General features: G+C 41.7%; 1 protein-coding gene across 1 annotated transcript in view; it reads right to left on the reverse strand.

Moving 5' to 3' along the window:
* Positions 1-3,905: 3,905 nt before the first annotated feature.
* Positions 3,906-20,166, reverse strand: part of LOC135480407 (amiloride-sensitive sodium channel subunit gamma-2-like) — a 29,779-nt gene continuing 13,518 nt past the window's right edge. The window contains exons 7-9 of the mRNA XM_064760238.1: positions 18,882-18,967; positions 18,701-18,776; positions 3,906-4,049 (exon numbers count right to left, since the gene is read on the reverse strand). Coding sequence (XP_064616308.1) covers positions 3,906-4,049; positions 18,701-18,776; positions 18,882-18,967 — 306 coding nt within the window. The remainder of the gene's footprint in view (positions 4,050-18,700; positions 18,777-18,881; positions 18,968-20,166) is intronic.

The following is a 20,166-nucleotide window of genomic DNA, read 5'->3' on the forward strand; positions in this document are numbered from 1 at the left end:
TCTCTATCAGACAATGATATCTCTCGGGATATCAGCTTGCAAGAGGTAGATTCAAACCCACTCTATCAGAGCCTCAAAGCTAGCAGTTGCATATCAGGAGGACATGTCCACGTCATGATGATTAGAACATATTTTTGAACGATAAATCCTTATCAGGAGGACATTCCACGTCATGATGAATAGAACATATTTTTGAAAGATAAATCCAAATCCATAATCGGTGCAGTAGAGTATTTAATATTTAAATTGTTATCAGTATTTAAATTGTGACTGGAAAACGAATAAAAGATAAATTACTTACTAAGCAATGTCAGTCTGATTAGGTAATAGTAAAGTATGAGATCCTTTTAAAACTCGTCTTACTGCTTGCTACCTACCGATCATTACCATCAGCGTATACGCCCAAATCAGTCATCCTACAGAAACGTACCATGTAGTAAACAAAACAGTCCATCAGGCGGTAAACAAAGTGCCAAGAAAATAATCCCCATTTCATAAACGTGACAGAGGCATAAAATGAGCGAATCATCTTTCCAAGTTAGTTGCCCCCTAAACAGAAAGCGGGTACCGTTTTGACCAAGGCCTCAAGGTCAAGCCAAGGTTGCCACGAACTATTGCCTCCTAATTTCGTACGCGGGTATTTCTGTAGATAGGTATTTATAGAATGGCACCATAACATGACTTCATTTATAGACATATATTCAAGTACAAAATTTTGCAAAAGTTACCCCAAGGATCATACCTGCCCACATGGGGTCTGTTTCATGACGCCAAAAGTCTAAGTCAGTATATAAGACTTTCGGTACCAAGTGTCTTAGATTTTTGTGGAGTAGCACACGGGTAAGTCCTATAAGATCTCCTGTCAGATGGCTTTTGTAACCAAAAAGGAGCGCCATTTTCTGGAATGCACATTGTTTGGCAATCTGCAATCTGACCACTTCTTTTAGAAAACAAGTACCTGCTTGAAATATCGTGTAAGCCCATGTACTTTAAATGACTGTCATTACTTTGACTGTGACTTTTGCAGGCCTTCGTGGTGACAAAATTATCGGGATTTCCGCTGGTAGAATTTATGTATCTCTCCCATGGTGAAAAGTTGAAGGTGAGATTAGTGAGTATTGCACTATAAAACCCATCACGGAACACTTACGTAAGTTACGCCCGCTGGAGATTTGTCTATAAATATTTAATTGTGTCAGCTAGAGCTTGTGTCAGGAAGAGATGATAGAGCAGATCACCATAATGTTCGACATGTAATGAAACAAAAACGACAACTAGAGAAATTCATTTTATTGGCGTGAGGAAGTCAGCGAGCCGGACCCTGGCTAAGGCATGGGTTGCACAACGGAAGCCGGTTTATGCCATCACAGCATCATCACACAATCACAGTATCACCCGTATCACCTGACGTTGCTGAGAACAAGTCATTGGTAAACATGCAATGCTGTAATAACGGCTATATTGGCCTTCCGAAATCGCGCGTGCGTGAGTGAGAGAGTGAGTGAGTGCTTGGGATTTAACGTCGTACTCAGCAGTTTTTCAGATGAGGACGAAGGAATCCTTAGGGTGTATGTAATGTGCCATGTGTTTCCCTCATCTGCTATACCAATGAGTTTTATCTTGTTTGGAGGTCTCGATGGGACAGATGTAACGCTATTACTGTGTGTGTTTGTCCAGACTACCGTTCAGATCGACAAAGATTACTTTCCATCAATAATTCACTCAAGTTGTTCTGCACATGACAAGACAGGTTCTTCTGCGCTTCCTTACATAATCTGGGGAAACATGGACTTCTCCTATAAGTGAAACCAGATATACTGCAGTGTGTTTAAGGGATTCGAACGTAGCCCAAACATCGTAAATAAATTTACATTTTCTCTTGATTTATTGCTTTTGGCGACGTTTCCTATAAAAGTCGTATTGAAGTGTTATATATTTCACTCAAACGAGTTACTGCGCATATTGTCCATGAGGAAACCAGCACGTAACCTTGTGAGCAGTCCCTGATTTAGTGACACAGTCGACCCAGCAAGCTGTGGTTTTGAACCCACTACGTCAGTAGTCAATAGACCTTTCCGAACTGTGAATCAAGAACAGGCAATTGACCAATCGTAGGCAGTGTTGTTGAATAATAGGTCAACCGGATATCCCACACATTGGTTAAAAATGTTCAATCTTTCTGTGACGTCATGACGTAACAATTGCTTTCAGTGGGAATGGAATGAAAAATAACGTTGTCACGAGAAGGGGCGGTGCTCATTAGGCTTTTATTTTAAATATTTATGTAATGCTTAAAAAGTAGCAAATGATATGGCGCACTATCAACATGGCTTAAGCGTAATTAGGGTAACAACTTTGCAGTGATGTCAGTGGTCTAGAATTACTCAAAATGCCTAATTGTCATCACATTTGGCGTATATATTGACATATGTAAGGGCGTTTGGCACATTCTACGGCCATACCCGAAAACGCTTGTTGCGTGATATAACTTAGATGTCTTTAAGAAGCTCCCGTCTTCATAGTCCAGCACTAAGCCTTCTGAGCTGAAGGGAAATACCCTCGAGCTACACGCTTATGTATTCACTTTATTCTGTCACTCATTACAAAGTAAGATGGGGTAGCCTGCAGACGGCAGCCTTACATGTACATTTCTATGCCCAGGCTTGGCACTATTAACATGCATATCTAGAGGGATTGCAGTTCCCCGCTTCCGTTTTGGTGGCGTAACTCGATAACTTCACGTCTAGACACCTCATTATACACATTACACCCCGCGTCCACATTTCACTTCTCTGTACTATAGCGATATGCCCTAGGGTGTGACGAACCGAGCCCCGGGGTGTCGGAAACACGGAATCGATTTAGACCTGGTGTATGGTGCCGTCGGGTATGGTATCATCAACTGTTCTGCTCCGAACTTTGTTGGATAGTTCCGGGTAAGTTTCCCCTCAGAACCATGTGGCGGAAATATAGTTCTCGGAGTGGAATATTGGGGCACACGATGCAGATATGTCTTTTGATATGCAGATATCTGTATTCGCAGCATTAAAGAATATTTTACGGCTGTAATGCTGAATTCAAGTGTAATGATTTTTTGGCTTCGCAGATGGTCGACAGCCGACCAATCAGTGAAGCCGCGTGTTCGTATCCAGCTCTCATAGGATTGGTTGTGGACTTCAGTCAGGAGATTTGTAAGGTTCACGGTAAAGAGCGGTGCCCAGGCTGTCCAGGGTTCTCCATCTGAATTAGCCTTTACCTACTCGCTGTCGTACCAGAACAAAATTGTTGATAACGGTGGTGAAAAACCAATACATAAATAAATAAAGAAAGAAATAATTAAAATAAATAAATGAATAAAAAAAAGATAAATCAGTGAATACATATTTCCCAACGGTATACATAAAACATATGTTCTATATACGTTGTTGATTCTGCACCAGAATGCCTGGTAATTCAGACGTTTGTCTGTATCATTGTGCTGAGATTTGCCAAGAGAGAATCTGGGTTAATACCGTGCAAAAGGTACAGAGCACACCAAAGTGTGAGAGACCAACGATAAACGTACTAATGTCCATAGCCATGCACACCTTGCATAGTTTCAAAGGAAGACATTCTTATTAAATGGAAGGAGACGTTCACGAAAGTATATGAGATCTGAGGCAGTAGACATTGGGTATCGTCAAATACGTGGTTGGATTTCGTTTAAGAAAGTCACCCATAGCCCAGTCCAGGAGTCCAGCTCTGGTAGAACTGTGACAGCTACAAGAACTATTTATCACCACTTTATAGTCCACCTCGGTTAGCGGAACCCCATAACGTCGAGAGAAAGTATTTTGAATCGATACGGATTTACCCCGTCCAAGTCAGTATGGTGCATTTCTTCACACGCTCTGTGTCCCCAGGGTTCAGCTATACAACGTCCTGGGGGTGCGGCTGTAAAACGTGACGGCGTCTCGTCGCCTCTCCACGTGTCCAGACAGACGGATTAATATTATAAGACAGACGCCTATGGCTTTGTGTATAAAATCTGGGTGTGTTGTGCTGGGGAACTGGCAACGACAGTCAATTCAACACTTTTAACATGTGTTGCCTGGTGGAAGTTTAGGCATGGTGACTGGCTGTAAGATGCTGTGTTTCAACAAACATGAGATTGCATTACCTTTAGCTCAAGGAAATTCTTGAAACTTCCGTTGCAGGTTCCACGGACGCTGTCTGCTCTTACTCGTGTGATTCTACCACACAACTAAGCTCTCGTCGGATGCATTAAAATGGAGATTCTCCACTTGGTCTGCGCTAGCGTGTGCTTCAAAGAATCTCATGCGTGGAATACTCGAGCCCATTTTTGTAATTCTCATTCTCTGAGGATGTATGGGACGAGTAATCGCAAACGCAGCCACGAGTTCGTAGAACCACAGCAGGAACAACTGATAACGGAGTGTATGATTGTGCCAGGCAGACAGTGAGTGGGCTAATGATTGAAAACGTGACTGGATTCTTCGTTGACAGAGGATATGATTGTGTAAATGATTGATTGTGCGGTCAAGCAAGTAATCAAAAACATTGATAGGTGATGTATATTGTAGTGTGGAATTAAGTGGCTAAGTGTATTGGGGATATGCTTAGGCTACCATGGAAACTATCAATATTGGTTTGAAGCGTGACAAAGAATAAAACCGTTAATTGTAACGTAATCACAACAATACAGGATAGTCAATATGCTCACCTCACAACGTGACAACGGTAGAGCTTTGATCTACAGGGCTACCTCTTTCCAGAGAAAACGTATTGACGTGAATTGATAGGAATGATGACAGTATCTTAGATCTTAGTTGTTTTCGTAGATTTGTGTAAAAGGCTTCCGGCTTTATTTAGTCCCGTTTACCTTTTATATATAGGGCAAAACTCCAGGTGGTGAAATTAATGCCGATTGTTACATAAGAAGATATAAAAGTGAAATACAAGTGTTGTCATTATATTCGCTTGCACTTCGACAGGTTTTGTAAAGAGCTGGTCATCGCATTCCTGTATGAGGCATTGCTAATGAGTTTTCTCTAGAAAGACATTGTTCTTGTCGACTCATTTCCTAATGAACGTGAAATCTCCACACTTAAGTTCTTGTTGGCAACTGTTTTTACCTGGGCTTGTTCGTCCGCAAAAAACTCCAGCTACATCCTGGCCTCTACCTACTTGGGTCACATTTAGGTTGGTTACTGACTGGTCGCACAGGTGCTCGCTATGAACAATCTCATTATACAAGTATGCTAGTTCTTAATTTTAGCAATCATGGTATGTCAGAGGTATCAAAGCCCAACACATACTTCCATTTAAAGCCAAATCTTGAGGACTTCTGAGCTCTGGAAACTATAGGGATAGATGATGCAGGACAAAATTCAGAAACCTGTTTCTGAAACCAACATCGCAAAGACCAAACCTCGAGACAAAGGTCCGAAGGAATGCTTAAACAGACGATCTGTTATCCTGCAAGATTTGTGTGGCCTTCTGCTACAATTCAGACTTCACCCAGTTGCTCTAATTGCTGATGTTGAAATGGCATTTTTTTTCAAGTTGGGTTAAGGACAGACGAAAGAGACGTAACTATGTTCTTTTGGTTAAAGGATCCAAACAAATTTATTTATTTATTTGATTGGTGTTCTACACCATACTCAAGAATATTTCACTTATACGACGGCGGCCAGCATTAATGGTGGGAGAAAACCGGGCAGAGCCCGAGGGAAGATAAGAAAACTCCCCCAAACCATTAACAAAGACAATTGTGAAATACATGTATATCGTTTCACACGTGTTCCTGTTGGTATTGCTTTAAGCCCTTTTCCTCTTGGAGCCAAAATTCAGCATCATCTTCACAAAACTGGATCAGACACAGCGCCGAAAATTCGCCAGTTTCTGTATGTTGACAATGTCATTAGCGGATGTCAACCCACTGAAGACAGCCTAGAATTTTAATCGGAGGCAAAAACAATCTTTGGAAATGCTTCCATGAAAGAGAATAGACATCCAACTTTTTTTGAACGACATCCTTGATAATGACCGGCAGGAGAAAGGAGTAAGGAAAGCAGTATCTACCATTACATCAGTCTCTGATGTCTTTGGCATCGTTAGCCCGTAACCTAATGTACAAAACTGTTCATACAAAAAGTGTGGATGGAAAATGTTGTCTGGGACACCTCTCAACCGCAAAAACAATGGACATCGGTCTGGAAAGTATTGGATGAAATTCCAACCATTAGTTTCCCAAGATTGATAGGTATTAACATTTATGGCTGTACTGGCATTCAGCTTATTTGTTTTTAAGACTCAATAGACATATACTGCGGCTCAAAATGCTTGTGTTGACAAGCTTATTCAGCGGCAGTATATCTTCGACTGTCCTCTGTGGAAGAAAGGCACGTTCAGCACAAATAAGGACAATAACTTTACCCCTGCTTCAGTTACTCGCAGTTCTCATACAACTGAGACATCTGAACTTTGTACCAGTTCAGCTACATCTACCAGTAACAGCCCTCATTCTCTACACTAATTCCCCGTGAGTTCTACCCTGGAGTTCATCAAATAAACTCTTCTTTCCATTCTTGTCAAAGACGTACAATCTCAGAAGGATATCAAACATCATGTTCCATCACTATGACACCCAGCTGACGTAGCAAGAAGGGTAAACTTTGATAGTCACCGACTTTGTGTGTTAAGGGTGTTAAGGTTATTCCATCAAATGTCTTCACTTCAAGTTTCTTAAGTTTTACAATGAGTATAATTCTCTTGAAAGTAAATATGGACAGAGTGCCAAGAATCTCCGGCGCTCTGCTTCATGATTGTGTCTAATTCCGCTTAATCTGGGGCTAGGATCCGTATATTCTTCGTGCTGGATTAGATCGCCACTTTGGATATATGAACAGTTGCAGTCTAAGCACAAGAGAGATACACATTTTGTTATCGACCACTTGCATTCTAGCTTGGTACACGCGTCTTTCCAACATCAATGAAAACTGTTGACTGCTTCTCTTTCATGATTCCGTCCTATTTCACTTTATATACCTACTTAGTTCTTTGGTAGTTTGTATTATACGCCGTTTTAGGAACTGGCCTTTCGATTATTGACCTGGAACGTCCTTATTGGTTGACGGCTGGTAAACGAATGTCTGTTTGGACGAATAGATTCATATCAACCCTGTAGCATGGCCAACATGAAGTATCGAACCATGGGAAGAGGAGGCAGAATATACACTGCTGGACTTCTTTCAACTGGATCAGTTGTTTAGCGCGATAGCGCAACGTTATTGACCCAGGACTCTCTCACCAATACGGTCGCTGTGAGTTCAAGTCCAGCTCATGCTGGCTAACTCTCCGGCCGTACGTGGGAAGGTCTGCCAGCAACCAGCGGATGGTTGTGGGTTCCCCCCGGGCTCTGCCCGGTTTCCACCCACCATAATGCTGGCCGCCGTCGTATAAGTGAAATATTCTTGAGTACGGCGTAAAACACCAATCTAATAAATAAATAAATACATCGAAGGCTGTTGATGTGCACGTGCCTTACAGTATCTGTCTGGAAAAGTACTCTCCTGTAAAAAAACTATTCGTGTAACCGCCGGGTGCAACAGATTCTTCCAGAAAGTCACAAAGCAAGGCAACAAACATCTAGTTTATCACTGAGTGCAATTCAGCTTGCTTAACCCAAGTGGGGTAAGTATGTATAAGGAAAGCCCTTTGGGAATGTAGTTTTTGCCCTTACAAATGCAAAGGGGCACAACTTGTGCAATAAACTGGGTTTCCGCTTAGACAATGAAGAGCTGATTCGCTGCAGTGGCAGGTTAATCAGTGCACAGCTCACGCATGGATCAAAGTTTCCGAAATTACTTCCTTCAGAGGACCCCTTTACCCATCTGGTTAATTGGCATGTCAGACAACTTGATGCTGGTACATGACACCTGGTTAACTGGCATGTCAGACTACTTGATGTGGTAAATGACACCTGGTTAATTGGCATGTCAGACTACTTGATGTTGGTACATGACACCTGGTTAATTGGCCTGTCAGACTACTTGATGCTGGTACTTGACATCTGGTTAATTGGCATGTCAGACTACTTGATGCTGGTACATGACACCTGGTTAATTGGCGTGTCAGACTATTTGATGCTGGTACATGACATGTGGTTAATTGGCGTGTCAGATTACTTGATACTGGTACATGACACCTGGTTAATTGGCCTGTCAGACTACTCGATGCTGGTACATGCCACCTGGTTAATTGGCGTGTCAGATTACTTGATGCTGGTACATGACACCTGGTTAATTGGCGTGTAAGACTACTTGATGCTGTACATGACACCTGGTTAATTGGCGTGTCAGATTACTTGATGCTGGTGCATGCCACCTGCTTAATTGGCGTGTCAGATTACTTGATGCTGGTACATGACAGCTGGTTAATTGGCGTGTCAGATTACTTGATCCTGCGCATGACACCAGGTTAATTGGCGTGTAAGACTACTTGATGCTGTACATGACACCTGGTTAATTGGCGTGTCAGATTACTTGATGCTGTACATGACACCTGGTTAATTGGCGTGTCAGACTACTTGATGCTGTACATGGCACCTGGTTAATCGGCATGTCAGACTACTTGATGCTGTACATGACACCTGGTTAATTGGCGTGTCAGACTACTTGATGCTGTACATGACACCTGGTTAATCGGCATGTCAGACTACTTGATGCTGTACATGGCACCTGGTTAATCGGCATGTCAGACTACTTGATGCTGGTACATCACAAATTTCAGTAATAGTCAGATATAAATACTAGGTAGTCGGTGGACGTGCTGCAGTCAGAAATGTCATCAGGCAGTGTACAGTGTGTAACAGATTTCATGCTGGTCGCTGCAAAGCCAGCTCTTCCAAAGCAGAGAATGTTCCAAGCCGTGCCATTTTCATGCAATGGACAAGATTACTTCAGTCTACTGTACATTAAACCTGTTGCTGGAAAGAATGTTTTGACTCCTGCACGTTATAAATACCCCCTCTAGCAGCTGTGTCTATCGTCAAAGGGTATTTGCTGAATTAGGGAAATGTATTAATTTGCTTATTTATTTAATTAGGGGTTTATGAGGGTCTTAGGGTCTTAAGTTTTACAATGAGTATAATTCTCTTGAAAGTAAATATGGACAGAGTGCCAAGAATCTCCGGCGCTCTGCTTCATGATTGTGTCTAATTCCGCTTAATCTGGGGCTAGGATCCGTATATTCTTCGTGCTGGATTAGATCGCCACTTTGGATATATGAACAGTTGCAGTCTAAGCACAAGAGAGATACACATTTTGTTATCGACCACTTGCATTCTAGCTTGGTACACGCGTCTTTCCAACATCAATGAAAACTGCTGACTGCTTCTCTTTCATGATTCCGTCCTATTTCCTTACTTTATATACCTTCTTAGTTCTTTGGTAGTTTGTGTTATACGCCGTTTTAGGAACTGGCCTTTCGATTATTGACCTGGAACGTCCTTATTGGTTGACGGCTGGTATACGAATGTCTGTTTGGACGAATAGATTCATATCAACCCTGTAGCATGGCCAACATGAGGTATCGAACCATGGGAAGAGGAGGCAGAATATACACTGCTGGACTTCTTTCAACTGCAGACTCGAAGGCTAGGGGACCTCCGTGGATCAGTTGTTTAGCGCGATAGCGCAACGTAATTGACCCAGGACTCTCTCACCAATACGGTCGCTGGGAGTTCAAGTCCAGCTCATGCTGGCTAACTCTCCGGCCGTACGTGGGAAGGTCTGCCAGCAACCAGCGGATGGTTGTGGGTTTCCCCCGGGCTCTGCCCGGTTTCCACCCACCATAATGCTGGCCGCCGTCGTATAAGTGAAATATTCTTGAGTAGGGCGTAAAACACCAATCTAATAAATAAATAAATACATCGAAGGCTGTTGATGTGCACGTGCCTTACAGTATCTGTCTGGAAAAGTACTCTCCTGTAAAAAAACTATTCGTGTAACCGCCGGGTGCAACAGATTCTTCCAGAAAGTCACAAAGCAAGGCAACAAACATCTAGTTTATCACTGAGTGCAATTCAGCTTGCTTAACCCAAGTGGGGTAAGTATGTATAAGGAAAGCCCTTTGGGAATGTAGTTTTTGCCCTTACAAATGCAAAGGGGCACAACTTGTGCAATAAACTGGGTTTCCGCTTAGACAATGAAGAGCTGATTCGCTGCAGTGGCAGGTTAATCAGTGCACAGCTCACACATGGATCAAAGTTTCCGAAATTACTTGACACCTGGTTAATTGGCCTGTCAGACTACTTGATGCTGGTACTTGACATCTGGTTAATTGGCATGTCAGACTATTTGATGCTGGTACATGACACCTGGTTAATTGGCGTGTCAGACTATTTGATGCTGGTACATGACATGTGGTTAATTGGCGTGTCAGATTACTTGATACTGGTACATGACACCTGGTTAATTGGCCTGTCAGACTACTCGATGCTGGTACATGCCACCTGGTTAATTGGCGTGTCAGATTACTTGATGCTGGTACATGACACCTGGTTAATTGGCGTGTAAGACTACTTGATGCTGTACATGACACCTGGTTTATTGGCGTGTCAGATTACTTGATGCTGGTGCATGCCACCTGGTTAATTGGCGTGTCAGATTACTTGATGCTGGTACATGACAGCTGGTTAATTGGCGTGTCAGATTACTTGATCCTGCGCATGACACCTGGTTAATTGGCGTGTAAGACTACTTGATGCTGTACATGACACCTGGTTAATTGGCGTGTCAGACTACTTGATGCTGTACATGGCACCTGGTTAATCGGCATGTCAGACTACTTGATGCTGTACATGACACCTGGTTAATTGGCGTGTCAGATTACTTGATGCTGGTACATGGCACCTGGTTAATCGGCATGTCAGACTACTTGATGCTGTACATGGCACCTGGTTAATCGGCATGTCAGACTACTTGATGCTGGTACACCACAAATTTCAGTAATAGTCAGATATAAATACTAGGTAGTCGGTGGACGTGCTGCAGTCAGAAATGTCATCAGGCAGTGTACAGTGTGTAACAGATTTCATGCTGGTCGCTGCAAAGCCAGCTCTTCCAAAGCAGAGAATGTTCCAAGCCGTGCCATTTTCATGCAATGGACAAGATTACTTCAGTCTACTGTACATTACACCTGTTGCTGGAAAGAATTTTTTGACTCCTGCACGTTATAAACACTCCCTCTAGCAGCTGTGTCTATCGTCAAAGTGTATTTGCTGAATTAGGGAAATGTATTAATTTGCTTATTTATTTAATTAGGGGTTTATGCCATACTCAAGAATATTTCACTTATACAACAGCGGCCAGTATTATGATGGGAGGAAGCCGGTCAGTGCCCTGGGGAAACCCATACGACAGCAGCTAGTATTATGGTGGTAGGAAACCGGGCAGTGCCGTGGTGAAACCCATACGACAGCAGCCAGTATTATGGTGGTAGGAAACCGGACAGTGCCCTGGGGAACCTATTTTTTTTAAGTTAAGGAGTGCAATATTCCGCTGTCGTATAAGTGAAATATTCTTTGAGTACGGTGGAAAACTCCAGCGGCGGTCTGCATTATGATGGGAGGAGCACAAATGTGGTATGGCATACCTGACTGTATGTTCAAGATGGTCTAACGCATTCAAAAACATAGACCAAACTAAAAATACAGGAAATGTTGGTGTTGTGGCTCATTCGTCCATTAATTGAGGGTGAGGACCACGGTCTAACGCGTTCTAAAACGTGGACCCACCTGAAATACAGGAGAACATCTGGGTGTTATGGCTCATTCGTTCATTAAGAAAACGAACCACGTAGTTGATTTGATACAAACTTTTGTGGGATACAGCAACTAGAACAGCTTGTTCATTAATAATCATTCTTTATTCAGACTGAACAGTCCAGATTACTAATTAATGGTGAAAAAGAGATGTAAAGGTCTATAGAATAACTTATTTGGAATGTATAAATGCACATAAAGAGTCTTCCGTCAGTGAGCTAGGATACCAGAAGTAATGAATAAGTCAGGGGTGCATAAAATCACAGTGTTACAAGAATTAAGCCCACATTTAAAACCGTACACAGGTTTTCGTACCACCTCACCAAAGGAATTGCAAACATAGTACTAACGCTACAGCTATATCTATAATAGAGAAGCCATCGACCTTGACATATAATTATAATTATGTTGAAATTTAAAGCAATAAAAAGCAAGTGTGAAATATAATATATACTGACTTAGATATTCACAGGTGTCATACGCTCCGGATAGGAAAAGGCTGATATCACTTAAATTTGAGATCGCCAAAAATGCATAAGATAATTAAAGCTGTTAGCCACAAACGGTGAGAGGGTCAGTGCCATTTCCTTGTCACCATTTCTTGTAGCCTGATAGAAAACGAATGGTAAGAATGAAAAGAGAAACAATGGATTTTCACCTGAGACTACCGTGTAGTACGTGCACCGGGAACAATAGAAAAGAAATAAAATATTATTTACAATACGTTCTTGTAGCATCTATCGTTTTTATTCTACAGGGCACAATGCGATTTAAATGGCGGATATCAGGAAATAAAGTGAATGCGATTTAAATGGCGGACATCGGGAAATAAAGTGAATGCGAAGAATTGTACAAAAGTTAAACCTGGACAACTGAACAACTGCAAATCTCTTATGTAATGATCTTTTGTCTGTCAGTTTTCTAAAAACAAGTTCCGATGAAACGTATTGCCATGTTTGGATTTAAGGCATAAAGACCTTCAAATTTTAAAAAAATTTAATTAGGTCTACATATGCATTAACTGCATACACAATTGCAGACTGGCCGACTCACTGTTTTTTCAGAAGAGGATTCCTTCATTTTTTTTCATAAAAGTCAAAATGGTCACAAATCTACGTGATTAGACAAAAATTGAACATTGTTTCTGCTGAGTTTGGTAGGGCTACCTTTAATAGTTTTTGAGACATTGGAATTCTTAAAGTACAAAGAATAAAAATAAGTGGAACGGCATTAAGATTCACACACAGTTTGAAATTTCAGCTTCATTCATGCAGTCGTTCTGGAGGAGAAGATTGCTAAAGTATTTGATCACCATATAATATGGCGGAAAAAGTAGGTCACTCCGGGATATCATCTGTTTACGGTTATATAGTACTTTTGTTCGATTAGACCTACTCACCATCACTCTGGTTCAGTCATCACAGTTTTCGACGAATGATTAAAAAGTGAGTCCAGAAGACATTTCTCTAAACATCTGGGCAAGAACTTAGCAGCACAAAAATAAAATTCATAACAATTTCAATTGATGTCCCGCCCCGATGGCGTGATCTCACGAAAATATATACAAGTAAGGTTACCCCAACATTGTTGTAGGCTGCTAGGATATATAAAATGTGCGCGGGAGTTATACATTTACAATTTTCTTTACACATTTATTCCAGCTTGATGAAAAACATTTATAAAACATGTAGTGTGTGACTAAAATAAATCCACCACCACAGTCAAAGCATGTATTCAAAAGTGTACGCACATGTACGGAAGTATTTGCTGTGACTGTCGGAGTTGTACTCACTGTTTAGAAAGGAAAGGAAAATGGAAAATTTTATATACAATCCATAAACCCCACAAGGTAAGGTTTCGATGATTTCTTTTCTGGTTTCCGAGTTAAGCCATCGGTTGATCCCAGTTGCCGCGTGTAAGGCCCCATAAACCCGTTCTGTTCGATACACCTGAAATCATTGAGCTCCCGAGTATCCAAGTATCTCAGGCACTCAGCCTACGGTGAGTTTTATCTCGGGTTAGCCATGTTGTACTTTATGGACTTTCCTACTGAATTCTTACGACCCATATTTGTCCGAAAGCTGGTAGGCTTTCTTAGGCAAAGAAATAAGGAAATTAATAATACGAAGATTTGAAGTGAAAAATACGTCAATAAAATAAGAACAAATATATAGTTTAACAACTGGCTTCCTAAAATAGATTTTATTCACTAGACTAAACCGAAAGCTTAGAGCTTCAGAGACCTATATATAGGCGATACCTGGGCTATTGACTGCATTGTTGGGAAAGTAGTTCCTGGGCTTTGCCTACCAAAAGTTAAAGGACGAATATACAGTTTATCTAGGCAACCTATCATAGTTTTAAAGACACTACCGGATATGGGTATTTCGGAGTGCTTATTAGAGCCCTTGAAGTCACTGAGACTATTTTACCTTTTAGTTTGGCTATTTATAATTTTTGTCTGCAGGGCATAATATAATGTCACTGTCATATATACATATGAATAGTTATTCTGATCGTAAACACACGGTTCAGAGCAACGAAATCAAAAGAAACTATTTCACCGACGACCAAAACTATTAACATATGGCCTGTATCAAATTAAAATATCTGTATACATAAAATGATGTTCAATACAACTACAAACAACTAACAGGGAAAGTGTTTGATTTCAATTTGATTTTATCTTGTCTTTTTTTTAAGAGCGGCGTTAGGTCACGTGTCGTATAGGTTCATGGTAACGATTCATTTTCGACGTTGAACAACATTTGAGATTTATTCTCCTGTTGCTGTACCTTTTGGACTTTCTTTGGATCGTGGCCGCACAACTGTTCAAGACCCCACTTACATACTTCCATAATTAGCTGGGCGAGCTCAAATAGGCTCAGGACTGAAAGACCAAGGTACAATCCGGCCGTACCACCCAAGTCAGAATAAAACTGAGTATCCTGGAAGAAAGAAATTATTTCATTGCTATTAATTTTAATATTCAAATTTCAAGAAGCCGTTGTCATATTATTGACTAATTTCTTAATATGGTGTTGAATGTCGTGTAAATTTTTCAGTGACAGGACGGCTGTGAGGTGCATAGAGGCAAACCACGGCCCGGATGAAACAGTCGCTACCATACCAACCACAGCTTGAATCTAGCCTCATACCAGAACATCGAAAACCACGGCCCGCTTGAAACAGTCGCTACCATACCAACCACATCTGGATTCTAGCCTCATACCAGAACATCGCAAACCACTGCCCACATAAAACAATCGCTACCATACCAACCACAGCTGCATTCTAGCTTCACACCAGAGCATCGCAAACCACGGCCCACACGAAACAGTCGCTACCATACCAACCACATCTGGATTCTAGCCTCATACCAGAACATCGCAAACCACGGCCCGCATGAAACAGTCGCTACCATACCAATCACAACTGGATTCTAGCCTCATACCAGAACATCGCAAACCACGGCCCGCTTGAAACAGTCGCTACCATACCAACCACAGCTGGATTCTTGCTTCATATCAGAGCATTGCAAACCACGGCCCGCTTGAAACAGTCGCTACCATACCAACCACAGCTGGATTCTAGTCTCATACCAGAACATCGTAAACCACGGCCAGAAAGAAACAGTCGCTACCATACCAACCACAGCTGGATTCTAGCCTCATACCAGAACGTCGAAAACCACGGCCCACACGAAACAGTCGCTACCACACCAACCAAAGCTGGACTCTAGCCTCATATCAGAACATCGCAAACCACGGCCCACATGAAGCGGTCGTTACCATACCAACCACAGCTGGATTCTAGCCTCATACCAGAACATCGTAAACCACGGCCCACACGAAACAGTCGCTACCATACAAACCACAGCTGGATTCTAGCCTCATACCAGAACATCGTAAACCACGGCCCACACGAAACAGTCGCTACCATACCAATCACAGCTGGATTCTAGCCTCATACCAGAACATCGCAAACCACGGCTCACATGAAACAGTCGCTACCATACCAACCACATCTGGATTCTAGCCTCATACCAGAACATCGCAAACCACGGCCCACATGAAGCGGTCGTTACCATACCAACCACAGCTGGATTCTAGTCTCATACCAGAACATCGTAAACCACGGCCAGAAAGAAACAGTCGCTACCATACCAACCACAGCTGGATTCTAGCCTCATACCAGAACGTCGAAAACCACGGCCCACACGAAACAGTCGCTACCACACCAACCAAAGCTGGACTCTAGCCTCATATCAGAACATCGCAAACCACGGCCCACATGAAGCGGTCGTTACCATACCAACCACAGCTGGATTCTAGCCTCATACCAAAACATCGTAAACCACGGCCCACACGAAACAGTCGCTACCATACCAACCACAGCTGGATTCTAGCCTCATACCAGAACATCGTAAACCACGGCCCACACGAAACAGTCGCTACCATACCAATCACAGCTGGATTCTAGCCTCATACCAGAACATCGCAAACCACGGCTCACATGAAACAGTCGCTACCATACCAACCACAGCTGGATTCTAGCCTCATATCAGAACATCGCAAACCACGGCCCACATGAAGCGGTCGTTACCATACCAACCACAGCTGGATTCTAGCCTCATGCCAGAACATCGTAAACCACGGCCCACACGAAGCAGTCGCTACCATACCAACCACAGCTGGATTCTAGCCTCATACCAGAACATCGTAAACCACGGCCCACACGAAACAGTCGCTACCATACCAATCACAGCTGGATTCTAGCCTCATACCAGAACATCGTAAACCACGGCCCACGCGAAACAGTCGCTACCATACCAATCACAGCTGGATTCTAGCCTCATACCAGAACATCGTAAACCACGGCCCACGCGAAACAGTCGCTACCATACCAATCACAGCTGGATTCTAGCCTCATACCAGAACATCGCAAACCACGGCTCACATGAAACAGTCGCTACCACACCAACCAAAGCTGGACTCTAGCCTCATATCAGAACATCGCAAACCACGGCCCGCATGAAACAGTCGCTACCATACCAATCACAGCTGGATTCTAGCCTCATACCAGAACATCGCAAACCACGGCTCACATGAAACAGTCGCTACCATACCAACCACATCTGGATTCTAGCCTCATACCAGAACATCGCAAACCACGGCTCACATGAAACAGTCGCTACCATACCAACCACATCTGGATTCTAGCCTCATACCAGAACATCGTAAACCACGGCCCACGCGAAACAGTCGCTACCATACCAACCACATCTGGATTCTAGCCTCATACCAGAACATCGCAAACCACGGCTCACATGAAACAGTCGCTACCATACCAATCACAGCTGGATTCTAGCCTCATACCAGAACATCGCAAACCACGGCTCACATGAAACAGTCGCTACCATACCAACCACATCTGGATTCTAACCTCATACCAGAACATCGCAAATAGGCCAAATAATAATGGCATAGTCTTGTTTCTTGTGTAACAAAAATTTCATTTCTGAAGACTCTGTTCACAGCCAATACAATCCACTGATCATATACTTCGACAACTGTTAAACTTTCCCACGCAATGCCAGATATAAAGGAAATTACCTAGGTGTGATTTGAATGAATAGACAAATGTTTTAGGAAGTGAAATGTAAATGTAGTAAGAAACTGTTCACAAAAGTTTAACATGGCGTTATTTCTTTATATTTTAAAATGGACCTTTTAGTGTACGAAGTCTATAGGCCCACTGAACCTATTGGTTTCGACAAACGTTACTGACAATGTAGTACACATCTGAGAGTGAAACATTTTTGTACAGAGATTAGAAGGTTGTGAAAACGACAACAAGAACGTTTCAGGTGAAGTTATTTATTTATTTATATATTTGATTGATATTTTAAGTGTACACTCAGGAATATTTCACTTATACTACGACAGCCAGCTTTATTATTTTTTTTTGGGGGGGGGGGCGGAACCGGGTACTAGACCGCTGAAAACCCACGACCATCCACAGGTTACTTCAGGCCTTCCCATGTACGACCGGAGAGGAGGAGAGGTCAAGTTAGAAAATTGATGTTGAACATCATATGGAACACGATATGCCTTTAGTTCGAGATATTCATGTAAGAAAAGAGAAACCTATTGTGCAATCGTCTGAAAAAGTAAATATTATTGATATGTGGAAAACGAGCACTGATTGTATGGTTTAGGTCGGTGTTCCTTCAGGTCAACTGAGACAAGGGTTATACTATTCTCGGGCTGGGAACTTCCTACATTTCCGTCCTCCTTGGTGTCTACAACTGGTTGACACTGCTGTCTCGTGTGGTCTTGTATGACATTCGCTTAAAACCGTGCATTTCTTTTCCACCAATGAGGCCCTTGCCACACGTGAGAGATTGTGTCTGTTGTGCGAGAGATTGTGTCTGTTGTGCGAGAGATTGTGTCTGTTGTGCGAGAGATTGTGTCTATTGAATCTGCCAGATATTTCACTAGTTTATTCCAGGCACCTCGGTTTGTTCCACGAATAAAGATGGGCATCATTTTATAAATGAAAAATTGTTCAGCATAGCGTCATACAACAGTTATAGAAATATTTAAATTAATGACGTCAACAAAGGAAAATGTGAAATTATAATGTACATTTGAATTTGTAATACACAACAAACCTTGCCGACTCATTCCGGAAAAAGATGTAAATAAAAAAGGTGTAAATAAAGAAGGTGTAAACAAAAAAAATGTGTAAATAAAGAAGATGTAAAAAAATGTGTAAATAAAGAAGATGTGGATAAAGAAAGTGTAAAAAAGTGTAAATAGAGAAGGTGTAAATAAAGAAAGTGTAAATAAAGAAGGTGTAAATACGTACGGAGTAACTGGGCTCTTCCTTAATCTCTTCATAATTCATGTCTAGGTAAAATACGTTCACTTTCATAAAATTTCGCCTGAAAGAAAAATTTTTTTTTATTTATTTCATCTGTATTTGGATAATTGCTAGATATAAAAAAATAAAGATGAACGTTTACGCAGGTGTGATAAGTACATACTACCTTTTTTCGGCCATATCCGAGCGAGTGAGATCATTGCAGTCGGCAGACTGTGACGCTTCTTTACATATTGTCTCTTGTAAAGAATTCTGCAACGATAAACCATGCAACAACGTTTACATATACATGTTTTGTACAACAGAGAATTTGGCGTGGTTGTCTTAATTTAGGAAGTGATAACGATCAAATAATTCATGTAAGATTACCTGAACATACTACATAAATACATTTACATTACATAATTAATATGTAAGATAATAGTCACAAATCTAACTCCCAAAACAACTTTTGACACAAATCTAATTAAAATTAAGTGCAAATAAAGAGACTTTAGTCAAGATTTCTGATCACCAAATGTAATTAGAAATTTTACTTTTGTCCGATTTATTAGATCAATCTGTATAAGAAGAGCGCATCGGATTTCATTTCTTGTTGATTTGGATGCATGCTTCTTCCAAGGGTACATGAATGGGTTCTATAAAAAGAAGGGTATGGCTTTAGGGAACATGAAGAAAGATATGCCAAAACAACGAGAATTTTGCTTTCCTTTTTTCAGGCATATTTTATATTCCCTAATAATCCTTAGATTTTTCGCATATTTTCCATCAATACTCCGGGAATATTCTGAAATAACGTCATCGATGAACATACTTGAAACGTGGAGCAAGCTTAGCGCTCCCAGTCCGGGGACTCTCCTGTCAGTGAAATTGACCACCGTTGACGTCACCACGGCAGACTGACCGCTGGAGCTTTACGTAGACTGTAGTGTAAAGCCCTTTTTACACCCCAAGAAAAATGCCAAGAAATTTCCTGTACTTTTATATGTTATGCAACATCCTAAAATCCATATTAAGAAATAAAAACCAAGCGTTTCATGTATTCTTAAGACAGAATTGGGGCTAGCAGGTACCTTACCGCCCTCATTAAAGTGAAAAACTCCTGTAGGCCTACATGGCATTAAACGCAAATAAGTACACTGTTGCCCAAAATGATCGAATAAAATAAATTCAGGTTACACTTCTGGAAAATACTAGTATTTGGTCCTCCCTGCAATACACTTGGCTCTTCCTAACTATTATACGAAGGACCCTTTATATAAGTGTCGTACTTTCTCTCCGGCTGCACCCCTATATAAACAGGCCTTCTGTTTAGGCCATCCCTGATTTCATGGACACAAATTTTGGCATAGAAGTTCACAGTGTCATGCCTACTCCTACGCCACTAGCGATTCGACGGAGGGTGGTTGCCCTAAGACGGGAAGAGTTTAAACAGGCCGATATCGCCACTT

The sequence above is a fragment of the Liolophura sinensis genome, chromosome 13, assembly GCF_032854445.1.
Source record: "Liolophura sinensis isolate JHLJ2023 chromosome 13, CUHK_Ljap_v2, whole genome shotgun sequence".
NCBI classification, from domain to species: domain Eukaryota; kingdom Metazoa; phylum Mollusca; class Polyplacophora; order Chitonida; family Chitonidae; genus Liolophura; species Liolophura sinensis.